General features: G+C 45.1%; 1 protein-coding gene across 1 annotated transcript in view; it reads left to right on the top strand.

Moving 5' to 3' along the window:
• The first annotated feature begins 17,308 nt into the window (after positions 1-17,308).
• The window catches only part of NFE2L3 (NFE2 like bZIP transcription factor 3), a 38,712-nt gene continuing 28,251 nt past the window's right edge, over positions 17,309-27,769 (top strand). Inside the window, 1 exon segment of the mRNA XM_048837202.2 lies at positions 17,309-17,361. Coding sequence (XP_048693159.2) covers positions 17,309-17,361 — 53 coding nt within the window.

Raw genomic sequence — 27,769 nt, 5'->3', positions numbered from 1 at the left:
CCAGGACAGGTAGGGACTAGCCTGCCTTAGCCCTGCAGCACTGCTGACCAGACTTTTACCGGCCTAGTCGGCAGTGCTGACCGGAGCTGCCAGGGTCCCTTTTCGACCGGGCATTCCAGTCAAAAAGTGAACACTTGGCAACCCTACGTTGTATTAAAGGATTGTTGGTGTTCAAGACAATGTGGAATCATCCTGTTCTTTCGGAGACCCCTGGTCCTATAGTATCGTCATGGTACGTTTCAGAGCTGTTCTCTGTATTTCCCTCCCCAAGCATTCAAAAACCATGAGTCAGGTCCCCAACCCCACCCCAAATCACGAGATTTGCTTTAAAGGTGCTTTTTTAAAAACACATTTAGGGAGGGGGGGGGAATTTGCCTTCTAGTTACTGAGCCTTAAAGTACACTCTGGTCATGTTGTCAAGCTTTTCTTTCCAACCATGAGGACTAGAAACTTTCTTTTGTTCAATGGAAGATGAGATTCTCACCTATTCACATGCTTCCACAAGCTAGAGTTTAAGAAAAACACCTCCCAAAAATCATGACAGTTGGCAACACTATTGGGATTAGCTCCTAAATAGCACATTAGCAGGTAAAACTGCAAAGCGCTTTTAAACCAGATTACAAAGAAGTCAGTTTTTAGACAGTTTTACATGCTACTTGCCATTAATGTGTGTTATAAAAAGAATAAAAATAAATCAGGAGCAGGCCACTAGACAGTGGGGTGACAGTGATAGTTAGCACTCTTCTTGAACCCCCATAATTAGTGTAAAGATCTGATAGTCTCTCCAAAATTAACTCATGTCATCCAGCTGGGCCATTTCATCTTCAGTCACTGAAAGTCAAAGTTCCATAAATGCTATACCTACCTTGAGCCAGAATCCCACTACCGACTGTCTTTAGCATTGCAATATTTATTCTGACGGGAAATGCTAGTACAGAACTATCATCAGCTAAAGTGCTTTATGGAACAGATTAGCCACAGCTGCAATGAAAATTAACCACCTGGTCTAGAATCAGTCAGCATGTTATGATGAAAAGTGCCTAGTGAAATAAAGATGCTAGCCTGAAATGACTTGTTAGCAGAATTTACAACAATCCTTACAACACTGGCATTTTCCAGCCAAACGCATGCAGGTGAGCATGTGTACGTATCTGCAGCACACACAAAGTACAGAGCCAAACAACACTTGCCTCCGTGCCAATGTCCTTTCCCAAAATTCCCATGCACGAGGCAGCTACAGCTGGCACATACTGAGCATGAGCAGTCGGGTGCTGCTGGTGTTGCCAGCAGCACTAAACACTACACAAGAAGTTCCCTAGGGAGGTGGTGGAATCTCCATCCTTAGAGGTTTTTAAGGCCCGGCTTGACAAAGCCTTGGCTGGGATGATTTAGTTGGGGTTGGTCCTGCTTTGAGCAGGGGATTGGACTAAATGATCTCCCGAGGTCCCTTCCAGCTGTAATATTTTATGATTCTAAGCTGTTTTACTGGGTGTGTTGCATGGCCATGGAACGGTGTCCCCTGTTCACTAAAAATCACCAGGAGCCCTCTACTGGAGGCAGCGTAGGGCTACATCCTTTCTACAGCTGTTACCTTCAGCACCTCCTGAGACATTCTGCCTACCTCCTCTCCCATGCACTACCATTGCCGCTTCTCCATTCCAAAATACAGCTCTGGTTGTTAGGACCCTTACATATGCCTCAGAATCCCCTTCCTCCTGAGGCTGTGCAAGAACAGAAGACTAAGAACCTTGATCAAAGGATGCTCGTGCAAGAAACAAGCAGATACACCTCAACAGACCAAGATGTGGAACAGGAATGCTTTTAAAACAGCAAAGGAAAAGGGTTTTTCAAAATGTTTAAAGAAATTTGTGAAATGGTTTTATTTCTTAATGCACAATAACCTCAAGTTAACTGACAGTTAGTAACGGAGACAGATATCAAGAACTATTGCATTGGAGAATGGTCGTGACACTAATATGATCATGGGATGCATAAATAGGGGAATCTCAAGTAGGAATAGAGAGGTTATTTCTCCTCTGTATTTGGCACTGGTGTGATTGCTGCTGTGACTTTGTCCCATCCTGGTGCCCACAATTCAAGAAGGATGTTGATAAATTGGAGGGAGTTCAGAGAAGAGCCATGAGAATGAGTAAAGGTTTAGAAAACACGCCTTTTAGTGATTGAGCTCTTTGAGCCTATCTATTTAGCTGATTAAAGAGGCTGGGGGGGACTTGATTGCAGTCTATAAATAATTACACAGGGAACAAATATTTAATAATGGGCTCTTCAATCGAGCAGAAAAAGGTGTAACAATTCAATGGCTGGAAGATGAAGCTAGACAAAATTCAGACTGGAAATGAGGTGTACATTTTTGACTGTGTGGATAATTAACCATTGAAACAATTTGCCAAAGGTCGTGGTGGATTCTCCATCACTGACAATTTTTAAAACAAGATTGAAAGTTTTTCTAAAAGATCTGCTCGAGGAAGAATTTTGGGGAAGTTCTATGGCCTGTGTTATACAGGATTTCAGAATAGGTAATCACACTAGATGATTCTGGCCTTGGAATCTAGGACTATGAATTAAATATATTACCTGTAAAAATATTTTTAAAAAACTTAGGAAACTATGTAGACATCAATAATCATGTACTCTATTAAAAGGGCTTAACAGAGAGAAGTTAATGGTCCTTAAATATAAATATGGACATCATAAATGAAACTAAAAACTAGTGTTCTTGGCACAATTGCTAAAGGGAAATCTCCAGGCCACAAAGGCAAAGTACATTAAGAATTACGGGAACTAAAAACAAGCCCAGTACCATAGCTAGTGTACAAGGACTGGAAAAATTAAAGAAAAGTTTCATCTTGCACACAAGTTAAGAATAGCCATACATCATTCTAGGTTACATCAAGAGCAAGACAATAACATTTTGCTTAACATATTGGAGAAATGTAATTTCTTCCAGTTCACTATCATAGTACAGATAAAAAGTCATCTCCATCCAAAAATGTTTCTATGCATTTTTTCCTCCATTTCAACAGAAGCAGGGCCCATGTCATGGGGGGAAAAAATCACCTTACAAGCAGGCTTAAATTATATATTTGAACTGATTTGTAATAAATATATATACACACACACACGAAACTGCATTGAACCGAGATGTTACAGAATGGAAAAATATGCTCCTTCATTCCCATTTAAAGTAATTTGATAATTGTGGGCCTGATTCTCCCATCACACTAGTTTTACACCGACTTCAGTGAAGTTACTCCTGATTAACCACAGTGTCGGAGCAGAATCAATCTCTAGAGGACAAATTCTGATCTTGTTGACACCTCTGTAAATCTGGAGTAATTCCACTGAAGCCAGTGGAGTTCCTCCTTGGCCTGCCAGCCACCCTTGACACAGCTGACTATGCTCTTCTTGAAATTCTTTCCGCCCTTGGCTTCTGTGTCCCTGCCCTTTCCTGGCTCTACTCCTACCTCTCTAAATGCTCCTTCAATGTCATTTGGAGGCTCCTCCTCATCCACCCCCAGTTTTCTGTGAGAGACCCACAGGGCCCTGTCATTGGTCCCCTTCTCTTCCCCTCTACATCTTATCTCTGGGTAATCTCATCTGCAAACACTAATTCAACTATCATATATGTGCTCACAACTCACAGATCTACCTTTCTATTCCAGACCTATCTCCTGTCCAAATTAAAAGCTTGACCTGTCTCTCTAACATCACCTCATGGAGGTCTAGCTGCCAGTTCGAGCTGAATATGGCTAGACAGAGCTCTTGATCTCCCTCCCCGCAAAGTCCTCCCTCCTACCTCTTTTCTAGATCACTATGGACACCACCACCATCCTGCCTGACCTGTCACTCAGACCATAATCTGAGTGTCTTCTTGGACTCAGACCTCTCTCTAGGTCCTCATAGCCAGGCTATGTCTAAATTTTGCTGATCCTTTCTGCACACCATCTCTAAGATATGGTCTTTCCTACTCATCCACACAGATAAAGCTCCTGTCCAGACTCTCATCTTGATTACTGCATCATCCCTCTCTCTGGCATTGAGAAATGCAATCTTATCCCACTCATATTAATTTAAAATGCTGTGGAAAGCTCATTTTCATAGTTCATCGCTTTGACCACATCAGCCCTCTCTTTGCAGCCTTCCACTGGCTTCCCCTTCTTTATTGTATCAAAAAAACTGATGATATTCATTTTCAAGGCCCTTCATAGTCCATCTCCACCCTAGCTATCTTTTCTTATTGGTAACAAGCTGTTGATTCTCAACTCCAATCAACCCGGGATGTCAGCATCCACTGCCCACTTGTTAAACTCTCAAAAACACACCTTCATGCTTTCTCATGCTGCCCCATGCTCTTGGGAAGCACATCCCACAAACATCCACAAAGCCATCTCATTATCCATCTTCAAATCCTTCCAGAAACCTCTCCTTTGCCATGATGCCTGCAAAAAACTTGACAAGTTAGTGTACTGGTGTGCTGAGACTACAGCCTGTCATTCTAACCAGTATTGTCTCATTGTTTCCTTGTCCTCCTCCATCTGTTTGTAGTATGGCAGAGCTCCAACCTTGTCCCCATGGGTCCCGTGCTTCTAGGCAGTTTATGCTAGCCTCAGAGGCTCACTGTGACCTTCCACGTAGCTCTTCTATCTCTAGGGCCAGGGTTGGTCTACTGACCCCTTTTCATCATAAGCCAGCAAGGAGGTTGGTGAGAGAACTCCCTCAATCTCTGTTGTCCCTATGGGCTTATTCCCAAACAGTTTAGCAGCCTGTCCTGACAGGGGCCTGTCTTCCCCTCCCAGGAGGTGTTTCTGTAGTGGCAGGCTGGGGGGAACCCGGGCCCGCCCTCTACCTAGGGCCCAGGGACCCTAATGGTAGCAGCTGTTGGCAGCCAACCTTTCCCTGTCAGAGTTGCTACATTTCACTGGGCCACTTCCCCACAGCTCTCCCACTTCTCTCTTCTTCACCCTTACCTTAGGGCACCCTTACTGATGGCTTGAGGGTGTCTTCATTAACCAGCCCTTCAGCTGCACTTCCTCTCCTCTGGCTCCCTGGCTCTCCTCAGCCTGACTGGAGTGATCTCTTGTCATAAAAATAGGTGGTTACCCTTCCCTTTTTCTGTATACAGTGCTATAAAATCCCTCCTGGCCAGAGGCAAAACCCTTTCACCTGTAAAGGGTTAAGAAGCTAGGATAACCTTACTGGCACCTGACCAAAATGACCAATGAGGAGACAAGATACTTTCAAAGCTGGGGGGAGGAGGGGGAAACAAAGGGTCTGTCTGTCAGTTGCTTTTGCTGGGACCAGGTCAGGAATGCTCTTCAGAACTTCTGTTAAGTTAGTAAGTAATCTAGCTAGAAATGCATTAGATTTCCTTTTGTTTAAATGGCTGGTAAATAAGCTGTGCTGAATGGAATGTATATTCCTGTTTTTGTGTCTTTTTGTAACTTAAGGTTTTGCCTAGAGGGATTCTCTGTGTTTTGAATCTGATTACCCTGTAAGGTATTTAGCATCCTGATTTTACAGAGGTGATTCTTTTACTTTTTCTTTAATTAAAATTCTTCTTTTAAGAACCTGATTGATTTTTCATTGTTCTTAAGATCCAAGGGTTTGGGTCTGTGTTCACCTGTACAAATTGGTGAGGATTTTTTCAAGCCTTCCCAGGAAAGGGGGTGTAGGGGGGATATTTTGGGGGAAGATGTCTCCAAGTGGGCTCTTTCCCTGTTCTTTGTTTAACACACTTGGTGGTGGCAGCATAGAGTTCAAGGACAAGGCAAAGTTTGTACCTTGGAGAAGTTTTTAACCTAAGCTGGTAAGAATAAGCTTAGGGGGTCTTTCATGCAGGTCCCTTAATTAGAGTCAGGTATTCACATTACCTTAATGGCCTCATCTGACTCTTTACAGGTTAATTGGAGTCAGGTGTTCTCATTAGCCTGGAGCATCCCCTGCTCTGGTCAGTCAGGGAAAAGAAAACTGCTAATCGAGTGGCCAGAATATCTGCCTTCTACTACTTTGTGGTACCCAACTGGCCTGGGTCTATCACAGTAGTCATCTGTTATTTCTAGTTTCTGCTTAGATTGTCAGCCCCTTTGGGCAGGGGTCTTTGTTCTGTGTTTGTACATCACCTCGTACAATGGCCTAAGTCTAGGCCAGTCGTGAGCAACCTGTGGCCCGTAAGCCTGGCCACCACTTTCCGCAGCTCCCATTGGCCAGGAACGGTGAACCACGGCCACTGGGAGCTGTGGGCGGCCGTGCAAATGTAAACAAATGGTCTGGTGACCTGCCAACGGATTACCCTAATGGGCCACAGGTTGCCCACCATGCTCTAGACACTATGGTAATACAAATTAATAAATAATAATAATAAAACTAAAATGCAGTCAGAATCTGGCTCTACAGTACTGGTCTGTCTTTTAGAAATGCTAAGCACCTGCAATCAACATCAATGGGAGACGCAAATATCCAGCTCATATGGGCTTAGCTATTGGGCCCCAGAACCTGGTGCTCTGTATCTCAACTGTGTTCTGTTGTTATAACCAGACTGAAGACTTACCTGTCATCTTTGACACAAAGTTTGTTTCATGTCATAATTTTAAAACTGTTTTTAAAATGCTTCAGGACATGTTTGTCAAAAGCATAAATGGCCTTGTATTGTAAATATGGGCTGACAAAAATAATTTAGGTAGAGCTTTCTGCATGGCAAAGATACCAGGACAGTGATGAAATGATTTTCAAAGGAGTCAGCTATGAATAGTTCATAGGCCGCTGCCAAAAATCAGCAGAAGACTATTTAAAATATAGAATTAAAATATAAGTCCAGTGATCATTAAGAACAGAGAAAGCTTCATGAGTTATTTTCAAATTGTCGTTTTGTGAATGAGACAACAATGAATTGTTTAGCTTTGCCAAAAAGGTACTATGAATTACTACTCTTAATCATTACTGAATAAGTTATAATGCGATAAATTTTAGGGACCAAATTCTGTTCTCTGGCATAAATTGGTGGCAACATACTGAAGGCAATTTTGGATTTATGCTGGTGTAACCAATAGCAGAATAAGGCCACAAGTGAATTAGATAAATTAGATGGAGTAGTTATACATTAAAGACCCAGGTCCTTTTGGAAAGAAAATTACTTTTCAAAACACTGAAAAGGTCATTTGAAAACTTAAGGAAAAACTTAACTAAAGGTTCCCAGTTAAAGGAGTAACTCCACAAGTCGGCCAGCAGATGTCTCTGTATTTCTTGTATGTACCAAGTGATAGAATCGTTTTTAATTGCTTTCTGTGAAGAACGGTAGAATTCAGACATTTAAATGCACATTAGAGTGGGAGACCAGGCAAAGCTCCATTCTCAAAATGGTGTCCATTGCTTTTATTTAAATTTCTCTTTGGATTATTCTTGAAAGCCTTTGTGGAAGAAAAGGGTGGGACTAAGGACAGGGGTTGAGCAAGATATGGATTACTAAATTAGGACAGTACATTTTTCATTTACATTTAAAAATTAAGAATAGATTTGAGACTCAACAGTAAATTTACTATATTATTACTAAGGCTTAATCACACAACCAGAGAGGCATGACATGAAAAACACCTTTATTCACATAAAATCTGATTTTAAATATTATAAAATTACAATCTATACACAGAAAGACACCAATGAAATAAAACAAAGCCCCTCTTAAGTGAGCATTAAGTATGTGTAACCCTTCTGCCCGTCAGAGTTGGCAGCAACAAGGCCCGGGTTCAATATCTAGAGGATCCATTCCAATAACACAATGCAAACCGGCTCGAGCCCCCACCCAGTGACCTGGGACAAATATATACCACCCCTGCTGGGCGCCTCCAAGAGGCAATACTTCCCCTCTCGCAAGCACATAGTCTGACTGTAGCAAAAGCCTTTTAATAACAGAGAAAAACAATGTGGCATTACGTTGGGGAAACACCACCAACAGGATTCATAACACAACCCATGAGCAAAAAAAAAGCCCACCCCAAGCAAATTGGGGCATGCCCTTTTCCCTTTGGTTCTTGAGTCCAGCAACCCCAAATCACCCAAAGTCCCAAAAGTCCAATGCCCCAAAAGTCTCTGTCCCTGGTCAGGGCAGCCCCAGAGTTCGAAAGTTTATCTGCGGAGCTTTACCTCCCAACCTGGGTGGAAATGGGACGGGGGTAAGAGGCACCTTACATGATCTGAAGCTGACCGCCCCATAGCTCCATAGCGGCGCTCCGCTCTGCCAGCCGCCCCACAAACTCCTTCGCTCAGCTCCACGGCCCACAAGCAGCTCCTGCCATCCACAAACTGCTCCGCGTCAAACTGCTTCACCAGCCGGTCCGCAAGGCACTCCAGCCGCCCCGCAAACTGCTCCACAATATATCTTCAGGCTCCCCCACTACTTAACACAACACTCAGTGATTTCAGCTCTTAGGTGAATTCAGCTTGTAGTAGGGGAGCCCCAGTGCTGGTGCACTGTCAGCCCAAAGTGAGCTCAGCAGCCTATAACTAGACTTCTAATGAAATCAAAATTAGCTCTGATATTCCACAGTGGAGAGAGGAGGAAGTGCAATTAGCATGTAAGGCCCTCACCAAGGGGCCCATGCCACCAAGTATTAATACTTGTCCCCAGCCTCTCTCCATTCACACAGTTTTGGAACCCATGACCCTTGCCTACCGAGTGCTACTTAGTTGATGGTGAATCCCTCCATCATAACAAAAGGCCACGTACAGTTCCAAGCACAGTTCCCATAATCAGGGTAATAACAATTTATTCTTCCTGCCCCAATAACAGAGACACTGGGGATCCCACAGCAGCCAAAGTGACCATTTGGGCAGCTATGGTCTCATTCTAGGCGTGGTGGGTGTGCCTATGCAAATGAGATCGGCCCCTGAAGTTCTTTTCCACAACTTGCCACACCTCACCACCAGATGTCAGGGTGGAGCTCATCCTGACACTGCTTACATATGGATCACTAAAACATCACCACCACCAAGTTCACTCAGACTATTGTTAATACACCAAGTTGACCAAAAAGTGTCCAGATTCCAAGTCCATTTATAGGAGGTGTAATCAATCTGAAAACTGGCCACAATCAGTGCCAGGAACAGCCCTAACACATCACACCCCTCTTGAGACCCCTCTTTTCTCTTGAGATTTCAAAATGGCTAGTTTTGCCTGACCCAGTAACCAGTTAGCCAGGTAGGAAACTGGCCGAATGCAAGCACTGCATTTCACTCCCAGAACAAGCACAGGCTTGGAGAAAGCCAACCCCAGATTGCTGAAAACCTGTTGCAGAAAATAAAAGAGGATTCAAATGGGGGAGATAAAGGAAAAAATGAAACATTGTGTCTGAGGACTAACAGAAAAGGCACTGTGCAGACACCTCAGAGGTGCTATGGTTCACAAAATGACTGGTTGCTAGGATGCTGTGCAGGACCCTCCCCTACAAGTCACTGGAGTGCTTAGAAAGAGGAGGTTTGAACAGCATCCTCCAAGCCAGGGACATGTAGAGTCACCCAGGGACAGAGCCATGCTCCAGGTTATATCAGGGAGATCAGAGATGGTGGGATAATGCCACATCATGACACATACTGTAGAGCTCCTTCTTGGTCATGGCTACAAAAGGAACATTTACCAGGAAAATAATCTGCCTGGAAGCACAAGGATCTCATCTGTGTAAGGGGAGACCACCAGTGAGGGGCACACAGAATTCTACCCTGCAAGCACAGTCCCTGCAAAAACTTTCTGCAGATGTTGTGCAGACCACTGAGGGAGCACCACCTGGAATTCAGCGAGAACCTTATCCAAAAAATGTCAGAGCTGCCGCTATTTCCAGTGTGACTAACAATGAACAATCAGGTGGGTCAGGTTGGTCAATCCAGGCTGAGTAAAGGCAGAAAATAGGCTCCTGCAGGAAAGAGCTTCAGAGAGAAAAAGTGGGTTAAAAAAACAGTGGCTCTTCCAAGAGTCACAGTCTAAAAAAGGCTCAGTCCGGCTGTGCACTGTTAAAAAGGCCACTACAGAGTTTAGATTTGCCTCCATTCTAATCGACCAGGTGCAGGTCAAGGCCCATCCACACAGCGCAATAGAGGACAAAAAGGGCAAGGGACCTGCAGGCCAAACAGGAGTCTGAGTACAGCAACCACTGAACAAAGTGGAAGTGAAAAGCTGCCATCCTACTGACCAGGCCAATGAGCCCTTGTCCACCCTCAATTAGTGGCTGGAACAGTAAAGCAGGGAGCAACCAGTGGTAACCATCCCCAAAAAATGGTTAATGTTCTTCTGAATCTGGTCCAAGAGGCCTGGGGGAGGATCCAGCCACACCAGTTGGTGCCACAACATTGAGGTCACAAGGTTCATAGAATATCAGGGTTGGAAGGGACCTCAGGGGGTCATCTAGTCCAACCCCCTGCTCAAAGCAGGACCAATCCCCAATTTTTGCCCCAGATCCCAAATGGCCCCCTCAAGGATTGAACTCACAAACCTGGGTTTAGCAGGCTAATGCTCAAACCACTGAGAGCCATCAAAACCCATCCTCAAAAAGAAAATCCAGGAAGGAGCCAGCGCCATCTCTGAAGGCGGTTCTGCACCTTCTCCTCAGCCCCCTCCTAGTTCCTTAACATGTATTGTTCAGATCCAAAAAACACCCCAAAAAACCCCTAGCACCTAAATCCCAGAAGTACCCCATTGTACTTGTTGGGGCAACAATACGGGGGGCGCTGCACAGCCAAGAGCCTAATAAGATCCAATTACTCTTTGCCCAGTTAATTCAAGTAGAGGACACTTGTTCATATACTTGTAAACAGGCACAAGCTGCCTGCATGTCACCTTCAGACGTGATGAAAACAGATGTCATCCCCACAGGCTGACAGATAAAATGGGAAAGCATCTAGCAACCCTGGCACAAACAGGCCAGTCAAATGACTTCTTGGGAGATGAATGAATAGCTCCAGACTCAGGGCATACAACGTCCCAGACAGAGGGCAGCCTGACGTATGCAGACTGGGAAGGAGCAGCTAAGACCCCATTAATCTTTAAGACACTAAAAATGTTATGATAAAGAAATATATGAAGTGAACATTGCCCGAATCCCAAAAGCTTCTAATATTTTGAAAAGATAGCTATGGTTAACTTGATCAAAGGCCTTCTTTTGGTCCGTTGAAATAAGCCGCAAAGCCAGATTTAAAGGTTTGCTGACAGTATAAACGTCACGAATTAAGAACAAGTATGCAGCAGCTAGGAATACCTTATGTTTGGTCAGGATGTAACAAAGAATCCAGACAGTCCTTCAGCTGGCTTGGTAGGGCCCTGGATATTATCTTATAATTAGAGCAGAGAAGGGAAAAAGGTCTCCAATTCCTTAAGTCACAGAGGTCTCCTTTTCTGTGAAAACAGGGTGATCTCTGCCCTACAGCCCCTGACAGGAAGCTCCTCCTCCTGGCTCTGTTCCAGCACCACTACAAAAAAGTCAGGACCTTATGATACCAGAAAGGCTTGTTGAATTCAGGTACCGAAGCCTTGCTTGTAGAGAGCTGCTGATCTGCAACAGAGAGCTCCTGTAATGGAAGCAGGATGTCCAGTAGGCAGGCCAGGCATCTGGTTTTAAATTGGACAGTCCTGCTTTTGTAATGTGTATCCCTTGTCTGGCACTGAGACAAAACCAGACATGGTTTTATCCGGTTCCAGACGTGGGACGCCACACCAGGGAGCGCACTGCTCCGCCCCTGCTGGTATGACTTCACACATACTGTGTATGCGAGGTCACGCCGGGGCAGGGCAGCATATTCTTCAAAATGGTGCCCCCTCCCACCGCCATGCAGCACGCTGGTGGGGGTGGGGTCACGTTGACGGAGGCAGGCCCACGCTGTTCCCGGAAGTACCGGAATGTCCAGTGTTCTAGGATTGTGCGAGGGGCCACCCTAGCATCCAGGCACTGCTGCTCCTCACCAACTAGACGGGGTAACCCCTGGTGCGGCTCCGCCATTGCCAGCACTTCACCGGCTTTGGGTGATTACAGGGTACTGTAAAAGGCAAGAGCTGCTGTCTGGATCTCAGCAGGGTCAGGTGTCAAACGAGCAGCCACAGACAAGAGATCTGCCAATGGTCCATAGACTTTCTCCAACCCAGAAAAAAAACCTCACCTGGAAGCATCTATGTCCAGTTGGACCTGGACCTTCCCACATCCCACCACTGTCTCAGGGATTCATACAGTGGCTTTTGCAGCCACCAGTGCTCCCAAACCACAGGGAATATCTGGGTGAAATTTGAGTCCCGTAATAATTTGGTATTAAAGCACCAGTTGGAAGCACAGGCAGGAAGAGGGAAAGACACACTGACAGAGCCATAATGATGATCAGACAAGTCAGAGGGAGACAGGGAAGACAGAAAATATACTCACACTGGCCTTGGGGTATAAAAGTGATCCAATCTACCCCCTGAGACCTGATTGGGAGTAATTTTCAAGAGTACTGCCTAACAGCGGGTGAGAGAACCTCCAAACACCTACTAGCCCAAAGGTCTGCAGGAGAGACAGTTCCCTGGCTGACTGAGGGTGTGGCTCTTCATGGTTCCTGTCTAAAACAGTCTACAGTGCAATTGAAATCCCCTTCCAGGACAATAATAGTATCAGAGTCACATCCGAGCATGGCACGGGCAAATGTCTGCTAAAAGGAGACAAGGTCTCACCCTAGCATGGGGGCATACACATGAAAAAGATTAAAAACCAACCGTGCCAATACCTGGAGGAGCCAGCCCAGCACAATCTCCTTCACAGACAGGATCTGTGCCCCTGCACCCCAGGGAAAAGAAAACAGCTCCCCCAGCAGTGATATTGGGCACAGGTACTGACTTTCCGATGTGCCGGGGGAAAGGGGGGGGCGGGAAAAAGGGGCTTGACTCCTAGCTCTACCCCAGACCCCCACTCCACACCTTCCCCCAAGGCCCCACCCCTACCCTGCCTCTTCCCGCCCCCACTCCAACCCCTCCCTCAAGCATGCCGCGTCCTCCCCCCTTCCTCCCCAGTGCCTCCTGCACGCTGTGGAACAGCTGATCCTGGTGGGCATGAGGAGGGAGGGGGGAAGTGCTGATCAGTGGGGCCTCACTGGGGGGAGCTGATGGGGGACTGCCATTTTTTCCCTGTGCATGCTCCAGCCCCGAAGCATCCACGGGCTCGATATTTATGACACTGGCGCCATAGATCAAGAAAGCTTTTCCCTTCCCTTTCTTTCAACCAATTCCCCGATTATCAGGGTCTAAGTTAGTCTGTTGCAAAAGGACATCAGCCTGTGTTTGTCTAGAAATTCAAAAAGTGATGCTCTTTTATGACCATCCCGACCTAAAAGTCCTTTCTGTCCTGAAAGTCTATGAAATGTAATATACTATAAATTATGCTTAGAGAGCCAGAGTTGAGCAGCACCATGGAGACTAGAAGGAGAGAGCCAAGAAGCAGAAAGAAACGAAGGAAAGTGGAAGTTCTTTGAACAAAATGAGCCAGGGGAGGCCTGTGTATCTTGTACAGTCCCTGCACATGTCCTGACCTTGCTCAACAACTTTTTGAGATGGAAATGTTTTACGATCAACTGAGGTCTCTCTCAAGACAAGGGCAGCTGAGCAACTAAAGGGCTGTAAATCAGAGAAATAGGCCTCAAACTCAACTCCCCACTTCCTGTTAGTGCTGTCCAAAAAGCCACTAATCTCTTGCACACTGTACCCACCCTTCCTGGCTAGCTGACTGGCTGAGACATCAGGAACCAGTGAGGAGTCAGACAGCTCATCATTGTGCTCTTCATCTCCTTCGGACCACCAGCTCAGAAAAATATTGAGGGCTATTACAGTCTTATTATTCATGAAGGTAAGAGATTCAGTGGGAGCAGCTGGCATATCTATTTTTTCCAGGAGTGGCAGGCAGTGCAGGTCCAGGCTGGGACCTAGCATCATCATTGCAGTATGCAGGATCAGGGACATGAGGGCTCGCCATGCCAGGGGAAAATTCCCACTGGGAGCACCAGTCATGGAGCTCCCACCCAGAACACTCCTCAAAGCACAGAGCTGCACCCTCATCCACTGCATTTCAGCTTAGGAGTTTCTAAAGTCTTAGCCTTTTTTGACTAGTCCTGGATAAATCTGTTCCATCAATCTGTTCTTCACCCCCTTCTCTAGAACCTCTCTTTGTGAGTCCTGGAAGTTCAGGAGCACCTACTTACTTCTGTCCAAGGACAAGTGGTGGGGTCACAATAGAGGGTTCCTCGTGGGAGGGGAGTGTAGGGGGAAGGCTGCTCCCTAGACAACAGCAGGCCACATAAGGTGAGGGGAGGGATGAATGCTAGCAGTGCAGATGCGGGCTGTCTTCTGCTGGTCCCCTGATGTCCCAGCCCTCTCCTGGCAATCCTGGGGTCCCACCTTGTTACCAGGGACCCCAGAGTGAGCAGTGCACGGGCAGGAAGCCCTCAATGACCAGGGTCACCACACAGGAAACATTTAATATTTTCAGAGGGAGCAAACACTGTACATCTGCCCCATCTATGTGGTCCTTTAAAACAAGGCTCAATGGCTGTTCAGGGTTATTTGAAAACCACATAAACCAAAACCTAAATGACATAACACACCCCACACTTGGGTTCTTGCAGCCCAACGGACTCATCCTAACAGCAGAAACCACCTTCTCGTAATGGGAGAGAACAGACACTAGGGTTTCATTGTGACCAAGGGGTAACACTGGAAAAAATTACTTTAGTAGCAGTAGTAAACAAGGGGAAAAAATGGAACAAAAGACTCCTTGACCCAAAGACCCTCCTGTACCAACCAACTGACAGACTGCTTTCGGGCCAGGAAAATCACTATGGATTTACTTATTTGATAGGCAGATTTTATATTAGCACAGCCAATAACCTTACCTACATTCAGCAACACCTCCCCCACAGTGCAGGAGACAGTAGGCACACACCAAACCCCATGCTTGCAGGTCAGATCACTAAACCCATCTGCAGTGGATCCCATGGAGAAACTTCCCACCCCACCAGGAGAAAGGGGGGGGTCTAATGGGGTCTACTGACCACTGCGGCACCTCCTTATGACTGATATGGAATTAGCTCTGGTAGCCAGTGCACCCTAGTCTGGTGGTGTTCCATCCATCACCTCTTCTGTTCCTGGACCCATGAAGCTTCAAGGACTGCAGCATCCTCTTCAGTGACAGAGACCTCCAGCCATGCCACACACTGTGCTCCCCCCTTCCGGGGGATGTCTCTGCAATCCCTGTCCAGCCACTGCTCTCAGTGGCAACTGCAGTCTGTCTAGCCACTTCCCCAGGGACAAGGAGGAGTGGGGGGTGGAACCCTGTGGAATGCCGCTGCTTGCTGCACCCCTTCTGACTCCTCAGTACATTTCCCTGGGCCACTTCCCCACGGCCCCAGCACCCTCTTTGCCCTTGCCTCAGGGCCTTAGCCTGCAGATCCCTACAATGCACCAGGAGCTGCCTTTAGCTCCCCAGGTCTCTGTCTGTAGCACTGCTTTGTCCAGGGTGCCAGCTGCCTTCAATCTGCAAGGCAGCCAGTCCTTCTCCCTCCTCGAACTTCTGGGAGTGACTGGAGCTGCTCTGCCCTGCAGCTCTTCTTATAGGGGTCTGCTGGGACCTGATCAGCAGCTCCCCTCAGCCCTTGTCTGATTGGCTGGCTCCTGTGCAGCCTCCATAAGGCTCCATTAACCCCTTAAAGCTCAGTGTGGGGCAGGCGTGCCATCACGGGGGAACAACAACAGCCCCTAAACAAAGAGCAAGTAACAAAAACAAGAACACGAACACACACAGACTAACAGAAATCCAGCTAGTGCCCACAGCATGTACCAAACACAGCCTCACTCCCAGGAACTCCTACAATCCCGAGAGAGAGAGAGAACCCAGCATTCACACACACAGTTAGCAACTTCAGTGACAAGTCACTCCATCAGCACTTCTTCATTATTATAATAATTTCTTATTACTTCATAGCACCACACCCATGCTAAGGATTTCACAGAAACACAAAGAAGACAGGTCCCTACCCTGAGGCGCTTAACAGTCTTCTAAGTGATGTATTTGGCAGTCCAGCGAGGATATAACATCCACTAAGGCAGGTGGCATGAAGAAGGATGTGGGCTACAGAAATATGATTCTGTGGTTACTCATTTTAGGCACACATACATTTTGGTGGTTGAACTATCATGTTTGGTTTTTAACGTACTCACTTTTTGCAGACAGTCTGCAGAAGAGAGTTTTTAGGAGTGGTTTGAATTAGGCAAAGGCGGAGACTTGGAAGGGCATCCCAATCATCAGGGATGGCATGGAAGAAACAGGGACGGCACAGAGATGTCTGTAAGAGACACAGGGGGTACTGATGCTGGCATTGCATTGTCAGAGCAGACGATGGAGACCATGCAAGAGGAGGCCAGGCCAGAAATATAGGTAGAAGCTGCCTTTCTCTGCAAACTGCCTTTTAGGAACCCAGATACTATGATGATGTAAGCCCTATAGGTATGTACATACATAGCACCAGTTTCCACAGACACTCGTGGACATATAGAGTCCGTGTCTCCTCTCATGGCAAGGCAGTCAGATACTAAGGTGATAGGTGTGATTAAGAACATATGTTGATAAGACAGACATAGATGCCATCATATTCTGCACTCTCTTTGCTGAAGTGCCTTGGTGGGTCATAGGGCCACACAAATAATTAGGATATTTTGACACCCCCCCCCAGGCACACAGCAATCTGACATGGGTAAACTGTAAGTCATGGACTCAAATACCAAGAAGGGGAAAGAGGCAGAAATGAATATTAAAAATATAGGGAGGAAATATACTTTTTTTAAAAAAGTATGTTCTATAAGAAATCAAATAAATTACAAAAATTAGCATAGTAGCTTTAGAATAATATAGCTCACAGCTAAAATAAATAACCTCAGAGCTAAAATAAGCCTTTATCCAGGACTCCAGACTAAACAAAATCTTTTCTGATTAGTTTAGCTCTCTGCCAGGCTACCAACGCCCTCGAGAGCAGGACAAATGGCCTCCCAATGAAGAAAGAATAGTAAGATGGGTTCTGTCCAGACAGACCATAAAGGAGACAATGTGTGAGGTCAGAGGTCCACTACTGTCGAGACTCATGTAAAGTAGGAAATCAAACACCTTCCTGATTTTGAAAGGAATCTACTGGCTCTTTCTTTTCGTTCCCCAGATGGCAGAGAGAAATCTGAGCTGGGTCACTGGAGAGGAAAATCTCAGGCTGTTCAGTTTCCTGTTGGAGGCAGCTGTGCATGAGAGCATGTATGGAGCACCAGAAGGAAGAAGGGCGTTTTGAGGAGGGGTTTGGAGCAAGAGAGTAAGTTGATAGCCAGTCTGTCATTTGAGGATGAACTCAGGGATTGGCTTGCATAGTGTAGGAGCATGGCAGCTTTTTACTATTCTATAAACTGGCTCCACACAGGGCCCATTGATCCTGTGGACAGTTGGCCTGGTGTGCAAGTGAGAGACCTCTTTATTTCTGAAGGATCTTCATTTGCTGTACGGGCAGCGAGCATGACAAAGCAATTGGCTTCCCCTTCCCAATCCCTTAGCAGCCCTCTATGGCTATATATATATCCCAGTTGATTACCTCCCTCCTGCTGGGGCAGCAGAAATTACCATAGCCCTAGGGGTTCACCCACCTTATAGGCCAGTCTTAGCAAGGTAACAGATAGGGGTAAGGCTGGGAGGATGAGTGGTCATGGATGCCTATGGGTAACCTAATGCCCCACTCCCTCTATAGTTGTGGAGCCCAGCAGCACTGTGCAGTGATTTCAAGTTCCACAGACACAGGGGCAATAAGGGACTCTTTCCATCCAGGTATTTATGAGGATCTAATCACTGTAATATCTGATACCTGACATATAGGAGGGCTGGCTCCAGTCACATGATCAGGGTCAAGATCCTAAATACACCATGACAGAAGTCAGCATCTTCTGACTCCAGTAACTGCAGTTACCTCCTCCCTTTAAAAAATCAAATTAAAATAAAGGGTAGGGCCAGATTTTGACAATACATTAATGAAGGAGATTATTATATTTTTGCATTTAGGAATTTTGTTTTGATAACTGGCTGTGGCAGGAATGGGAAGTACTGCAAGGACTTAGATGGGAATGACAAACAGTAGATGTAGTAAGATCTCTTATGCTGGAAGAAGCTTAGGATCAACGAAAAGTAAGACAGTGGTGCCACAAGGACCGGAGGAGAGGGTTCTAAAAAGTGTGCCAGTTTGGTCAGACTGAGTCAGATTGACAAGTTAATCAGTGGGGCAGAAGTCAGTTAGCTAATAAGCTAGCAAACCTAAGAGGCCATCAAAGCATTGGAGACAAATTCTTGAAATCTATAATCTTGTGAGTGTGAACATCTCTTTCCCAAACTGCTCTGAAACAAGTCCACACGCTGTATAGAATCAAAAACTTGCTCTCTTATGGGTTTTGGCTTCACTAACCTTGGCTGCTGCAAAGGTTCCTACTTCAGGACCACTTATCTCACACCATAAATCTGCTTTCTCTAAAGAGCCACTCCCCACCTCCTTTATATCTGGGTGAGGTAAAGTAGCATCTGAATGGTTTCAGAGTAGCAGCCGTGTTAGTCTGTATCTGCAAAAAGAAAAGGAGGACTTGTGGCACCTTAGAGACTAACAAATTTATTTGAGCATAAGCTTTCGTGAGCTACAGCTCACTGCATCGGATGCATTCAGTCAGTAGAACCCACTTAACCCTTTACCAGCAGGATCAACAACTGATAACAGAGTGGGATGTTTGTTAACACTTCTCTGGGGGAGCATTAGGCATTATTGAACATCTTGATAGAAAAAGTGTGTTTGTGTTTATACAGAGGAATAATGGACCTGATAAGGGAGGTGTAAAGCATAGGGAGCTCCATGGAAAAAGGTATGCTGATAAGATATTACAGGAAGTAAATGATGATCTGAATTTAGTAGCAGAAGAAATAGCAAAACTCTTTATAATAATGATATGCACCAGATAAAACTGTCAGCAAGAAGAAGAAAAAAAAAGGCTGGCTTTGAAGAACTTAGATGTCTAGAGTCCATTTCTCCTTTGACTTGCACTGGTGTAAATCAAGAGAAACTCCACTAACGTCAATGGAGTTACTCCAGGACAAAATCAAAGAGGTGAATAAGATCCAAAGTATCAGCCTCCTTTGTTTACTTCATAAATGTTCACCAAGTAACTGAACTATTGACTCATTGGAACAATAATCTTCAAGCTACCAGGAGAACAAGCCTTCAGTCAGCATTATCCAAGAGAGATGTGCTCCCTGTGACAAATGAGCTACTGGGAGCAGACAAACTGATATAAACTATCACTGTTATGCAGTCCTTGCTTAAGAGGCAATGAAACTGATTTATGGTAACAGAACCTCATATGAAGGGCTCTGCGATACCCTGGCAATGACCACACTTGCCGTTGACTTCCCCAGATATACAAATAAAAGCAACACTTTGGTAATGGGCTCAATAATTGCTGAAATAACAAAACCTGGTGAGGATGACAGTGTTTTTTAACAGCTTGGGAGTCTTTCATGAGAACATCACCTCTGTACTGGTCTTGGACTAATTCACTAATCAAATCTGTGCACAAACAAGAAATAAATTGCTCAGTTGTCTAGTAGATAATAATGAAAGGGGTAGAGCCTACCTTTCTAAGATGAGGTAGCAACAGACACCCACCATAGCTGCTGCACTGTTGGTTTAAGACAGAATGCCCAAACTTGTTGACACCAAAGCCTATCTTGTGTGTGATGCTGGCAGACCAGGTTCTAGCTCATGCCAAGACCCCCAGGCCTCACTGAACACTGACAAATGCATAGCTGGAAACCAGTCTGGTTCGCCTGTGTGAGAATATTGTTAAAATAGGTATTAGATTTATAAAAAATATACTCAGTGTTTAGACTTCCTAAAATGCTTGTGAGTTGCTGCATGCATTCATCTCACTTATACTATCTGCATCCCACTTTATAAGATAGTATTTAAGTGTTTTCTCTGAAACTGTAAACCGCCACCGTCAGGAGAGAAGCATCACCAAGTGTGAAACACTAGTTTTCCACAAGAGGTGTCATCTCCTGCCCAACAGAAGAAGGCCCATAGACACCGGACAAGCCATTGTGGAACATCAGAGGACAAAAGACTTTGTTGATTGCTCCCCCCATGTCCAAGAAGAGGAGACGTGCAGGTACACTCATTCCATCATCTTGAACTGTGGGTGAAGGGACAGCTGCAGCGGCTCAGGAGCCAGCAAACAGAGCTGTAAACAGGGGAGTTTGAAAGGGGAGTTTGTATTGCGGTGCTTGTTTGGGGTTTGTTTTTGCTGTGGGTGCTGGTGTTTTGGTGTGGTTTGTGTTTTCCAGATTAACAGGATTTAGGTGGGAAGGCTATGACAGATACAGAGGCAGCAGTGGGAGTGACCCATGTAGTGGAAGACACCATGAAGATGACTGGATGTGGAAGCTGCAGTGTGTACATGATCCTGGAGGGGGTACTTGGAAAGAGTTTTGTCTGCATGAAGTGCCGTCTGATAGAGCTTATGGAAGAAAAGATCCGAGGACTGGAGATACAGGTGGAAAGTCTGGTTGAGTTTAGAACGGGGTTCGAGCAGATTATGGAGCGAAGACATGAGGCAGCTGAAGGCAAAAGCTCAGACTTGTAGATGGAAGCAGGACTGAAGAACTCTGAGGGGAGACTGCTAGGTGAAGAAAATGGACAGTGGAAGCATGTGACTAAGAGAACCAGGCAGAGGAAAAGATGGGCTAGTGAAGGAGAAATAGAGCTCAAGAACAGGTTTGCAGAGTTAGAAAATGAACAAGGGGCTCAGCAGGTAGTCACTGAAGGTGGAAGGGCAAAGAAGAAGAGAAGAGCGAATAGTTCTATAGAAAAAGGGGAAGAGTCAATGGAAACTACATCAAATATGAGCCCCAGAAGGATACAGGATGGGTTGAAGAGGATTACAAGGGAGAATAGAAATGGAAAGAACTTGCAGCCAGAGGGAACGGGGGATAGACCGGAGAATCGCACCGTCACTAGGAAAAGGCAGGTCTATGTGATCGGGGACTCCTTATTGAGAAGAATAGACAGGCCTGTAACCAGAGCTGATCCAGAGAATAGAAGGGTGTGCTGTCTTCCAGGTGCTAAGTTACAGGATGTGGACCTGAGGTTGAAGAGGATCCTAAAGGGAGCGGGAAAGAATCCACTGATCATCCTTCATGTGGGAACAAATGATACCGGTAGATTCTCGCTGGAACGTATCAAGGGAGACTATGCCAGGCTGCGGAAGACGCTTAAGGAAATTGAGGCTCAGGTGATCTTCAGTGGAATTCTGGCTGTTCCTAGAGAAGAGCAACAAAGGTGTGACAAGATTATGACTATCAACAGATGGCTCAGGGAGTGGTGCTATAAGGAGGGCTTTGGGATGTATGGCCACTAGGAGACATTCATGGACAGAGGACAGTTATCTCGGGATGGACTTCATCTGAGTAGGAAAGGAAATAGACTTCTAGGATGGAGGCTGGCACAACTGATTAAGAGAGCTTTAAACTAGGAATTTGGGGGAGATGGTTGGGAGATGTCCAGGTAATCTCCACACCGGATGTTAACACTGAGAGGGAAGAAAATAAAGTAAGAAAGGATATAGCCGTGGGTAGGAGGATGGACATAAGGAGGAAGGGCAGTGTGGATACCAGTCTAATAGGTCATATTGGGTGTAGAATGTCCATGCCTAATCGGGGAAAGAATGTGAGCTAGGCCAAACAGCAAAAATGAAGATGTTTGTACACCAATGCGAGGAGCCTAGGTAACAAAATGGAGGAACTAGAGCTACTGGTGCAGGAAGTGAATCCAGATATAGAGATAACAGAAACATGGTGGAATAGTAGTCATGACTGGACTACAGGTATTAAAGGGTATGTGCTGTTTAGGAAAGACAGAAATAAAGGTAAAGGTGGTGGAGTAGCATTGTGTATCAATGATGAGGTAGAATGTAAAGAAATAAGAAGCGATGGAATGGATAAGACAGAGTCCATCTGGGCAAAAATTACATTGGGGAAGAAAACTATTAGACCCTCCCCTGGGATAGTGCTTGGGGTGTGCTATAGACCACCGGGATCTAATTTGGATATGGATAGAGCCCTCTTTAATGTTTTTAATGTAGTAAATACTAATGGAAACTGCGTGATCATGGGAGACTTTAACTTCCCAGATATAGAATGGAGGACAAGTGCTAGTAATAATAATAGGGCTCAAATTTTCCTAGATGCGATAGCTGATGGATTCCTTCATCAAGTAGTTGCTGAACCGAGAAGAGGGGATGCCATTTTAGATTTGGTTTTGGTGAGTAATGAGGACCTCATAGAAGAAATGGTTGTAGGGAACAACCTTGGTTCAAGTGATCATGATCTAATTCAGTTCAAACTTAACAGAAGGATAAACAAAAATAAATCTGCAACTAGAGTTTTTGATTTCAAAAGGGCTGACTTTCAGAAATTAAGGAAATTGGTTAGGGAAGTGGATTGAACTGAAGAATTTATGGATCTACAGGCGGAGGAGGCCTGGGATTACTTCAAGTCAAAGCTGCAGAAGCTATCAGAAGCCTGCATCCCAAGAAAGGGGAAAAAATTCATAGGCAGGAGTTATAGACCAAGCTGGATCAGCAAGCATCTCAGAGAGGTGATTAAGAAAAAGAAGAAAGCATACAGGGAGTGGAAGATGGGAGGGATCAGCAAGAAAAGCTACCTTATTGAGGTCAGAACATGTAGGGATGAAGTGAGAAAGGCTAAAAATCAAGTAGAGCTGGACCTTGCAAAGGAAATTAAAATCAATAGTAAAAGGTTCTATAAGAAGAAAACAAAGAAAGAAGAAGTGGGACCGCTAAACACTGAGGATGGAGTGGAGGTTAAGGATAACCTAGGCATGGCCCAATATCTAAACAAATACTTTGCCTCAGTCTTTAATGAGGCTAATGAGGATCTTAGGGATAATGGTAGCATGACAAATGGGAATGAGAATATGGAGGCAGATATTACCATATCTGAGGTAGAAGCGAAACTCGAACAGCTTAATGGGACTGAATTGGAGGGCCCAGATAATCTTCATCCAAGAATATTAAAGGAATTGGCAGATGAAATTGCAAGCCCATTAACAAGAATTTTTAATGAATCTGTAAACTCAGGGGTTGTACTGTATGACTGGAGAATTGCTAACATAGTTCCTATTTTTAAGAAAGGGAAAAAAAGTGATCTGGGTAACTACAGGCCTGTTAGTTTGACATCTGTAGTATGCAAGGTCTTGGAAAAAATTTTGAAGGAGAAAGTAGTTAAGGACATTGAGGTCAATGGTAAATGGGACAAAATACAACATGGTTTTACAAAAGGTAGATCATGCCAAACCAACCTGATCTCCTTCTTTGAGAAAGTAACAAATTTTTTTAGACAAAGGAAATGCATCTAATTTACCTAGATTTCAGTAAGGCGTTTGATACCGTGCCACCTGGGGAATTATTAGTTAAATTGGAAAAGATGGGGATCAATATGAAAATTGAAAGGTGGATAAGGAATTGGTCAGAAAGGGAGACTACAGCGGGTCACACTGATAGGTGAACTGTCAGGCTGGAAGGAGGTTACTAGTGGAGTTCCTCAGGGACTGGTTTTGGGACCAATCTTATTTAATCTTTTTATTACTGACCTCGGCACAAAAAGTGGGAGTGTGCTAATAAAGTTTGCGGATGATACAAAGCTGGGAGGTATTGCCAATTTAGAGAAGGACCGGGAAATCATACAGGAAGATTTGGAGGACCTTGTAAACTGGAGTAATAGTAATAGGATGAAATTTAATAGTGAGAAGTGTAAGCTCATGCATTTAGGGATTAATAACAAGAATTTTAGTTATAAGCTGGGGACGCATCAAATAAAAGTAACAGAGGAGGAGAAGGACCTTGGAGTATTGGTTGACCACAGGATGACTATGAGCTGCCAATGTGATATGGCCGTGAAAAAAGCTACTGCGGTCTTGGGATGCATCAGGCAAAATATTTCCAGTAGAGATAAGGAGGTGTTGGTACCATTATACAAGGCACTGGTGAGACCTTATCTGGAATACTGTGTGCAGTTCTGGTCTCCCATGTTTAAGAAGGATGAATTCAAACTGGAACAGGTACAGAGAAGGGCTACTAGGATGATCCGAGAAATAGAAAACCTGTTTTATGAAAGGAGACTCAAGGAACTTGGCTTGTTTAGCCTAACTAAAAGAAGGCTGAGGGGAGATATGATTGCTCTCTATAAATATATCAGAGGGATAAATACTAGAGAGGGAGAGGAATTATTTAAGCTCAGTAACAATGTGGACACAAGAACAAATGGATATAAACTGGCCATCAGGAAGTTTAGACTTGAAATTAGATGAAGGTTTCTAAACATCAGAGGAGTGAAGTTCTGGAACAGCCTTCCAAGAGAAGCAGTGGGGGCAAAAGACCTATCTGGCTTCAAGATTAAACTCGATAAGTTTATGGAGGAGAAGGTATGATGGGATAACATGATTTTGGCAATTAATTTATCTTTAACTATTCATGGTAAATAGGCCCAATGGCCTGTGATGGAATGTTAGATGGGGTGGGATCTGAGTTACTAAAGAGAATTCTTTCCTGGGTATCTGGCTGGTGAATCTTGCCCACATGCTCAGGGTTCAGCTGATCACCATATTTGGGGTCAGGAAGGAATTTTCCGCCAGGGCAGATTGGAAGAGGCCCTGGGAGTTTTTCACCTTCCTCCGCGGCATGGGTCACTTGCTGGAGGATTCTCTGCACCTTGAAGTCTTTAAACCATGATTTGAGGACTTCAATAGCTCAGACATAGATGAGAGGTTTATTGCAGGAGTGGGTGGGTGAGATTCAGTGGCCTGCATTGTGCAGGAGATCAGACTAGATGATCATAATGGTCCCTTCTGACCTTAATATCTATGAATCTATAAAAATCCCTGACAAGAAGGAACTGTATCTCTTTATGCTGCTTGGACTCTAAGGGGCAAAGATTTCCAAGGGGTTAGCCCTAAAGGACACACAGAGCATGCATATCACAGCAACTTCTATCACCTTTTGAAACCTAAGACTGTAACTCATTTGTGTGTGTATGTTTATGTCCTTTAACCTTGTAAATAACTCATTTCTTTTTCTTACTTAATAAATCTTTAGTTAATTTATTATTGGATTGGCTACAAGTGTTGTCTTTGATGGAGGATCTAAGGTGCAAACTGACCTGGGATAAGTGGCTGGTCCTTTGGGACTGGGAGTAACCTGAATATTGTTGTGATTTTTGGTGTAAGGAGCCATTTATCACAAAGGCAAGCTTCCTTGGGTGGCAAGATATACCGGAGTACCCAAGAGGATTGTCTGTGAATCCATGTCAAGGATGTTATATTGCTTGAGGAGCTTACACTTGATACTTGGTTGGTGACATCTAAGTATAGAACTCATAACCAGCTTGGGGTTTGTGCCCTGCTTCTTCACAATCTGCCCTGAGGTTGGTAGTCATGCTCATGAGCCACTCCAGACAGTTTGATAGAGGGAGTAGGACCTACCTTTGTAATCTGAGGCAGTAACAGACACGCACCATAGCTGCACTATTGGTTTAAGACTTGTTGGCACCAAAGTCTATCTTCTGTCACTCCTAAATGAGCATTTCCTAGTTTTCCAATAGTTGGGTTTAAGGGTCTGAAGTCCCACATTCTGGAGGGATTCGGGGAGCATAAGGCACTTGTGACAGCAGCTTTAACTCCACTTTAATGAGTGACTGGCAGGGGATTCCAATTTCTCTCTCCACAATCTCAGTAGACTTACTCTCTCATGGCTAGGCCATTTCTCTGAGTTCAGGGAGTTGAATTCAAGGGTCATCCTTGGCAACAGTGCTCCATAAACAGCAGCCACAGGAGAGCATCTGCGCAAAGAGACTTTCTAAAGAGCCACCATCTTGTCAAAAGAAAGAAATTACTCACTACTGAGCATTTAAAATATGCTACAGTAAGCACTGCACTGGCCCACATTTTCCCCAAACACCCATTATTTCCTCTGGGGTGAGCAGTGATAAGATAACTATGGTGAGCAACATGCAGAATGCTTACTCAGGCACAGAAAATGCCACAAACCTTGCTGAGATTATGTTCCAAGTATTTCTGGAGCTGCACTCACTATTGGCGATAAAAGAAAAAGTTACACAAAGCCTAACACTGGTTCCTACTCCTGAAAGGTGTCCAAAACATCATCCCTACTGATGTTTCCCTAGGATGTACCAACCAGGACCTCCAGAGTGCCTGCCCCTTTCCCCTTGCCCCTCACAAGGCAGGGTTACTTGTGAATGTGGACATCTTTGGAAGTCTCACACGACTTCAAAGATCCAAAATAGCCTATTGGGGCTCATGGGGGAGGTAAGGGGTATGCAGTGAATGAGGCAAGGGCACCCTGATTACTGACATTGCTGCAGCCTGGAGAAGGTTGCAGGCATAGGCGCCGATTCCGTTGGTGCTCTGGGGCTGGAGCACCCATGGAAAAAAAACAGTGGGTGCTAAGCACCCACCGGCAGCCTCCCCGATCAGCTCCTCCTCCTCTCTCCCAGCGCCTCCCATCCGCCACAATCAGCTGTTCAGTGGTGTGCAGGAGGTGCTGTGGGAAAGAGTGGACTGGGGAGCAGGGTCTGGGGTGAAGGTCTAGCACCCCCCAGCAACTCAGAGAGGTGGCGCCTCTGGTTGCAGGCCCAGTATAGGTTAGAGAATGCCAACCCTCCGGGATTGTCCTGGAGTGTCCAGGAATTAAAGATTAATCTTTAATTAAAGATTATGTCATGTGACGACACCTCCAGGAATACATCCAACCAGAATTAGATACACTTTCTGTTGGGGGATAGTGAGCACCTGGGTGGCAATCACTGGGCTAACAAGCCATTTGGGGAGAATATAAGGGGAGGAAACAGGAAGCAAGGGCAGCTCAGAAGGGGCTCAAAAGGTGAGCCTGGACTGGGGAGTGAGGGCTGCTGGGAACCCTACCCTTGTTGTAAGCCTGTATTGCATGGTATTACTATGTAAGAGAGGGAGCTGCGGGCAGCCGTGCCTGCAGACAGTCAATGTAAACAGACTGTCTCACGGCCCACCAGCGGACTACCCTGACGGGCTGCGTGCGACTCGCGGGCCGCAGGTTGCACACCAGTGTTCTAGAGACAATAAACTGGTTAAATGTATTCTTTAGACAGCAACAACACATTATGCTGTCAAGAATGAGGACAGATTGCATTGCAATAAAGCTGGTTCTTTTAGCTTTGTATAGATCGTTCCATAATTTATTTCTTTGCAGCAACAATGTGAACCTTAGATGAACTTAAATGAACCCATTCAGGAATGAAATCATCAGTCTCATCCTACCTAGAAAAATTTAATAGGTAGTAAGTACATGGTTCTATTAGATCAGGGGTTCTCAAACTGGGGGTCGTGACCCCGGAGGGGATCACAAGGTTATTACCTGGGGGGGTTGAGAGCTGTCAGCCTCCACCCCAAACCCCGCTTCACCTCCAGCATTTATAATAGCGTTAAATATAAAAAAATGTGGGTTTAATTTATAAGGGGGGTCGCACTCAAAGGCTTGCTGTGTGAAAGGGGTCACCAATACAAAAGTTTGAGAACCACTGTATTAGACGGACTTTTTCTTTGGATTACTGAAAAAAGTCAATGACAACAG

This window comes from Caretta caretta, chromosome 2 (genome assembly GCF_965140235.1).
Source record: "Caretta caretta isolate rCarCar2 chromosome 2, rCarCar1.hap1, whole genome shotgun sequence".
Taxonomy (NCBI): domain Eukaryota; kingdom Metazoa; phylum Chordata; order Testudines; family Cheloniidae; genus Caretta; species Caretta caretta.
The sequence above is the reverse complement of the archived record's forward strand: the minus strand, read 5'-3'. Positions and strand labels throughout refer to the sequence as shown.